Consider the following 7,439-nt stretch of genomic DNA (forward strand, 5'->3'; position numbering starts at 1 on the left):
TTTTGAGGATTAATTTTATTATTGAACAACAACCATGTTCTCAATGAACCCAAAAAACTCATTAATATCAAAGCTGAATAGTTTTGGAAGTAGTTTTTAGTTTGTTTTTAGTTATAGCTATTTTAGGGGGATATCTGTGTGTGCAGGTGACTATTACTGTGCATAATTATTAGGCAACTTAACAAAAAACAAATATATACCCATTTCAATTATTTATTTTTACCAGTGAAACCAATATAACATCTCAACATTCACAAATATACATTTCTGACATTCAAAAACAAAACAAAAACAAATCAGTGACCAATATAGCCACCTTTCTTTGCAAGGACACTCAAAAGCCTGCCATCCATGGATTCTGTCAGTGTTTTGATCTGTTCACCATCAACATTGCGTGCAGCAGCAACCACAGCCTCCCAGACAGTGTTCAGAGAGGTGTACTGTTTTCCCTCCTTGTAAATCTCACATTTGATGATGGACCACAGGTTCTCAATGGGGTTCAGATCAGGTGAACAAGGAGGCCATGTCATTAGATTTTCTTCTTTTATACCCTTTCTTGCCAGCCACGCTGTGGAGTACTTGGACGCGTGTGATGGAGCATTGTCCTGCATGAAAATCATGTTTTTCTTGAAGGATGCAGACTTCTTCCTGTACCACTGCTTGAAGAAGGTGTCTTCCAGAAACTGGCAGTAGGACTGGGAGTTGAGCTTGACTCCATCCTCAACCCGAAAAGGCCCCACAAGCTCATCTTTGATGATACCAGCCCAAACCAGTACTCCACCTCCACCTTGCTGGCGTCTGAGTCGGACTGGAGCTCTCTGCCCTTTACCAATCCAGCCACGGGCCCATCCATCTGGCCCATCAAGACTCACTCTCATTTCATCAGTCCATAAAACCTTAGAAAAATCAGTCTTGAGATATTTCTTGGCCCAGACTTGACGTTTCAGCTTGTGTGTCTTGTTCAGTGGTGGTCGTCTTTCAGCCTTTCTTACCTTGGCCATGTCTCTGAGTATTGCACACCTTGTGCTTTTGGGCACTCCAGTGATGTTGCAGCTCTGAAATATGGCCAAACTGGTGGCAAGTGGCATCTTGGCAGCTGCACGCTTGACTTTTCTCAGTTCATGGGCAGTTATTTTGCGCCTTGGTTTTTCCACACGCTTCTTGCGACCCTGTTGACTATTTTGAATGAAACGCTTGATTGTTCGATGATCACGCTTCAGAAGCTTTGCAATTTTAAGAGTGCTGCATCCCTCTGCAAGATATCTCACTATTTTTGACTTTTCTGAGCCTGTCAAGTCCTTCTTTTGACCCATTTTGCCAAAGGAAAGGAAGTTGCCTAATAATTATGCACACCTGATATAGGGTGTTGATGTCATTAGACCACACCCCTTCTCATTACAGAGATGCACATCACCTAATATGCTTAATTGGTAGTAGGCTTTCGAGCCTATACAGCTTGGAGTAAGACAACATGCATAAAGAGGATGATGTGGTCAAAATACTCATTTGCCTAATAATTCTGCACTCCCTGTACACACACAGTCACATACATACACACACACACACATACATACATAAATACACACACAGTCACATACATACATACACACATACACACACAGTCACATACATACACAAATACACACACAGTCACATACATACACACACACATACATACATAAATACAGACACAGTCACATACATACACACATACACACACAGTTACATACATACACACATACACACACAGTCACATACATACACACACACATACATACATGCATAAATACACATACAGTCACATACATACACACATACACACACATACATGCATAAATACACACACAGTCACATACATACATACACACACACATACATGCATTAATACACACATAGTCACATACACACATACACACATACATACATACATAAATACACACACAGTCACATGCATACATACACACACACACATACATACATACATAAATACACACACACACACATACATACAAAAATACACACACAGTCACATACATACACACAGTCACATACATACACACATACACACACAGTCACATACATACACACACATACATACATACATACATAAATACACACACACACACACACACATACATAAATACACACACAGTCACATACATACATACACACACAGTCACATACATACACACATACACACACAGTCACATACATACACACATACACACACAGTCACATACATACACACACACATACATACATACATGCATAAATACACACACAGTCACATACATACACACACATACATACATACATAAATACACACACACACACACACACACATACATAAATACACACACAGTCACATACATACACACATACACACACAGTCACATACATACACACATACACACACAGTCACATACATACACACACACATACATACATACATGCATAAATACACACACAGTCACATACATACACACACACATAAACACCAATGGGTAAAACAGAAACACTAACCCCTGTAGTCAGAGACACTAGTGAAGTATCATGTCACACTCACATGATATCAGTGCAGGCAGTGGCAGGTCAACGTTTTTTATTTTTTTTAAGCTGGGCCCCCACCCAATTGCATCCTCTGCACCCCCTGTATTTTCACCCCTGCCTTTGGTGAAGGGTGATATACTCCATACGAACAAAAAAAAAGTGCTTTTCACAGTGTTTTTTGTTAAAAAATGTAAAATAAATCTCCTTTTTTGATGACAAAAATGATTTCATATCTCTTAAAAGATTTACTTGTTTTTGGAAAAAGCAAAGCTAAAATAAATCAGTAAATTGTCCTAAAACGTTAATTGTTTTTGTGTTTCGTGTTTTTTTCCTTCTAGGAGTAGCCCCTATTGTGGTTCTCACTTTTAAAACTCAAGGAAATCTGATGGATGTTGAAACAAAGTTTAAAAACATTGGAACAGATCACATATTTAAACTTGAGAACTATACTTGGCCTGATGGCATTCAGCAAAACTACGCAAGACAAAATGAAGTTCTAACGTTCCTGTGTGAAGCTTTGAAGAATGTTCAATATCACATGAGAGATTGGAGGAATCCTGACGATGAGAGAGAACAACGCAAGTTATTTTTGCTGGAGTTTACACATGAAACCGAGAAGAAGGTGGAAAGGCTGAGGAAGGAGAGGGAATTGGCATTGGAACGGGAACAAGTCTGGCAGATTCAGAGAGAGATGGAAAAGATAGCAATGGAAAGAAGAAGGCAGGAAAGGCTGGCAGACATATTGAGAGCAGCAAACATATGGGAAGTGGAAGAAGAAAAAATCTGCACTATTTTATAAAGATGTTAAATCAATAACATAACGTAAAGTACAATAAATCTTTAAAGGGACAGTCTACTCCATAATTTGTATTGTTTAAAAAATATAGATAATCCCTTTATTACCCATTCCCCAGTTTTGCAGAACCAACACTGTTATATTAATATACATTTACCTTTGTGATTACCTTTATCTAAACCTCTGCAGACTGCCCCTTATCTCAGTTCTTTTAAGAGATTTGCATGTTAGACAATCAGTGCTGACTGAGCACAATGTTATCTATATGTTACACATGAACTAACGCTTTATAGCTTTAAAAATTCATAAAAATGCACTCAGATAAGATGCGGCCTTCAAGGGCTTAGAAATAAGAATTTAATTCTACCTAGGTTTATCTTTCAATTAAGAATACCAAAGAACAAAGCAAATTGGATAATAAAAGTAAATTGGATAGTTGTTTAAAATTGCATGTCCTATCTGAACCATGAAAGTTATATTTTGACTGTTCCTTTAAGCTTTTAACCATTTCTTACCTCTCACGGGTTAACTATGATGTCCTAGATATGTAGGTATATTTGTAAACTTATAGCAACTCAACTAGATGCAACATTTGACAAATTCTTATAAATACAAACAAGGCAATGCATTAAAATAGCAAAATATTCCAAACTTATATAATCAACAATTAAGTGCATAATTATAATACAATGCAATATCGCTTACTCTGAATTTTAAATGACCTGTAGTAATCTGACATATGTAATCATTTATTTCAATTTGCTGGCATATTGTGCCATGTGACAATTATCAGCCAATCACAGATCAATATGTGTATACACTGTAAATTTTTGCACATTCTCAGTTGCAGTTGGTGCCTCAGAAAGTGTGTGTATTTAAAGATTGTGCACAATTTCATAATGGAAGTGAAATGTAAAATTAATTAATTGTGACTTTAATGTACCTTTAAAACAAAGCGAATAATAAAAAACAGAAACAATAATTGACTATTAATATATTGTATGTGTTTGAAGACCATACTTTATCTACTTGATCATTTTAATTGTCTGTGTTACTTACCACTTACAAGGTGCAAGCAATTTTTTGCAGCAGTTCAAAAAATATGTTGTGCTTTTGAAAATTGATGTGCGCCAATACATTTTTGTTTGTGTAATTACTGGGTCATATTGGCAGCACTCCCAAAGATGTGTATATAAACTTTTTGTAAGGTGTGCTACACCAAATTGTGTATTTGTATTTAAACAGACTGACCAACTCCCATTGGTTAAAGCACCCCACCCAAGCTCAGGTGTGCTCATGACAGTGTAATAGAGTTGTGAATATTTATCCAGGGAGTCTCATTCTATTATGGAGTAAAAGCAGGAATGATTCAGCCTTCTGTGGCAAAGGACTGTAGTATTAGGACCAGTCTATATCGGGGCACCTTGTAAGTGGTGACTGGCTAAACAAAATATGGCCATATTGTGTGACTAAGATCCCAATTTTATTTAAAAAAAATAGTTGTCTCTTGATGTTGTTTGCAGGCAATTTTACCTGGTGGTTTTAATCGTAATTAAATAGTAATTTAATAGTAGTGGTTTTAATCAAGTGGAATAACCTTTTGTAATTACTTCATTGTTACTATTCTAACGTTATCACTTACCATGTCAAAGCATATTATGTACTAATACTTTAATTGTAGCTACATTGTTGCTGTTTACGATGTTACATCTAGTATTTTCAAATACATATAAACAATATTATATGGCTCTGGTAGTTTCTTTATAATACAAATTAAACTGTCAAATTTGAATTGGGTAAAATGGATATCTGTGAGGTCTCTTTGAACCAATGTTCTCAACTTTTAAAACACTTTAGGTTGTGGTGTTATATTAGGTAGTCACTATGTATTTCTGTGTATTTTATGATAAATGTTAAAAGAGTTCTACATTTTGTATGAATTAAATATTAATTCTGTTGTATACATTATGTTTTTAGATTGTCTTGAAAAAGGCTAAAACTGTAGCCAAAACGTTGACTGACACTTTATGATGATTTATATGCAATAAAGATATTTTCCTTTCTCAAGTCCTGTGAGTGCCCTTTCATTTGGAGGATTATTGTACATGGCTTTAAGGAGACACCCAGGCACTGGATAAGCTACGGTTGAGTGCGTAATACAGGTTTATATATACAGTATATATATATATATATATATATATATATATATATATATATATATTTATAGTGGGAAAAAATTCTATATACTGGAGCTGTTTTTTATAAGCATATATAGATAATGTTTGTTCATATACCCCAAAGACACCTGTTTAAGGTTAATGGTGCAGATCCATATACTAATATTTATATCAAGGATATAAGAGTAGAGATGGAATGACTCATAATACAGTCAGAACCTTAATATTGTCCACTCACTAGCCTGCTAGACCGCTGCCATTAGCGTGTAGAAGCACTCAGCGTGAGCCTGCATCCGCATCACTTGATCCGGTCAGCCAATGCCGATGCGGGTTTCACCCCCTCGTCAACTGGGAGACAGGGCTTCCTTAGGATGTGACTTTTCCACTCTTAGCATCCTATTTAAATGTAGATGCTTAATTCGCCCCTCCAATAGGTGAAAAGATATTCCAGCTCAAAGGGGCAACGTTATGCCTAAAACTTTGTATTTTTTTTTTCTAATAGAATTTGGTACACTTAACCCATCAATATTTCTTAGGAAGTCTGCAGTGTCCAAGATAAAAGATGGCATAGTATTTAAAAAGGGTCTTAGGAAAAAGTCAATGTAGTTACCTAAGTTTTCAGTCAGACTACCTATTCCTGCTATGATTGGGCATCCAGGGGGATTCATAACATTTTTGTGTACCTTAGGAATGCAGTAGAAGACCGGCATAATTGGAAATTCAGGATAGAGGTATTTAAGTTATGTATAGTCAATGAGTATCCTAATAGTTTTGACTTGACAAGGGAAATAGGATTATGAAACAGACATTGATATTGGGACCTATCTAGTAGCTGGCGTCTTACTTCAAGCACATAGCAGGTTTTATCCATTAGAACCATTGTCGGCTGGTTTAATAACCACATTTTATATGTTTACTAGTTGGTTAAGGGCCCTCCTCTTTGCTTTGGTTAGATTGTCATTGACTACCGCCGTTAGTTTCTGTATGTCCTTTTCTACCTGTTTTTGCTGGTATAGTAGAGAGTTGTGGCATACATTTTGACCTAGTGTTGAGATATAAACTGAAAGTCCTCTTACAGTGTTGTAGCCTATATACATTGTATGTTAACAGAAGTGTAAATAAAGTTTATTTTATGTTGTTACCTCCTCTTTTCTCCTGACACAGGAAGCAGAAGCAGTGTAGTATAATAAAGACATAGAATCAAGAAATACCTGTGTGATTTTTCCTCCATCTTTATATAAAATTAGTTTATATATCCGGTTATTCTACCCTAATAATAACAGAATGGCAACACCTATATCTTAAGAGAGACTTAGCTTTAGTTTGGATTTGATCTTTCTCATTGCGGCCAGAGGTATTCTCATTTATATCAGATTCATGGAGTAATTCCTCCAGATCTGAAAGTGCCAATCTGTCGTCCTTAATCAGATTTAAATCCTCAAATAGAAATTTGGATGTAGATGGCGCAGGTTCTATTTTAATAAAAGTTTGTTTTCCTTTTATCCAAAACATCTTTGCTATTTTTGTGAATCCGCCGGTCTTTGGACTCCAAGAAGTGAGTTTATGCTGTTTATACTCAGAGTTGCTACACATTCAATCATTCAATATCGGAGTATTTTCTAAATCCCAAGCTTGACTGTTAATCATGCATTGGAGGGATTCATCTTTACAGGCCGACAACTAATATTCATCAGAGTGAGTATACTGCACTTTATATTACCCGGTTTGTTTTATATACGCCAGTGAAGTTATCATTCCTAGTGACATCTAGAATTCATTCCTCTATACCTGAGATTTATATCCATTTACCTTATCGAGAGGCACTCAGAACCTGCGCCATCTACATCCGAACTTCTAAATACTCAAACAGTCCCCTGGGAGCAACTGTAAGAAAACAGTGGTCCACTTTAGAGGGG

General features: G+C 36.3%; 1 protein-coding gene across 1 annotated transcript in view; it reads left to right on the forward strand.

The window, feature by feature from the left end:
- The window catches only part of LOC128642373 (uncharacterized), a 50,170-nt gene extending 44,757 nt beyond the window's left edge, over nucleotides 1-5,413 (forward strand). Inside the window, exon 4 of the mRNA XM_053695124.1 lies at nucleotides 2,889-5,413. Within this exon, the coding sequence (XP_053551099.1) occupies nucleotides 2,889-3,349 (461 nt within the window). The 3' untranslated portion in view covers nucleotides 3,350-5,413. The remainder of the gene's footprint in view (nucleotides 1-2,888) is intronic.
- The last annotated feature ends 2,026 nt before the right edge of the window (nucleotides 5,414-7,439 follow it).

Source organism: Bombina bombina, chromosome 11 (genome assembly GCF_027579735.1).
Source record: "Bombina bombina isolate aBomBom1 chromosome 11, aBomBom1.pri, whole genome shotgun sequence".
Taxonomy (NCBI): domain Eukaryota; kingdom Metazoa; phylum Chordata; class Amphibia; order Anura; family Bombinatoridae; genus Bombina; species Bombina bombina.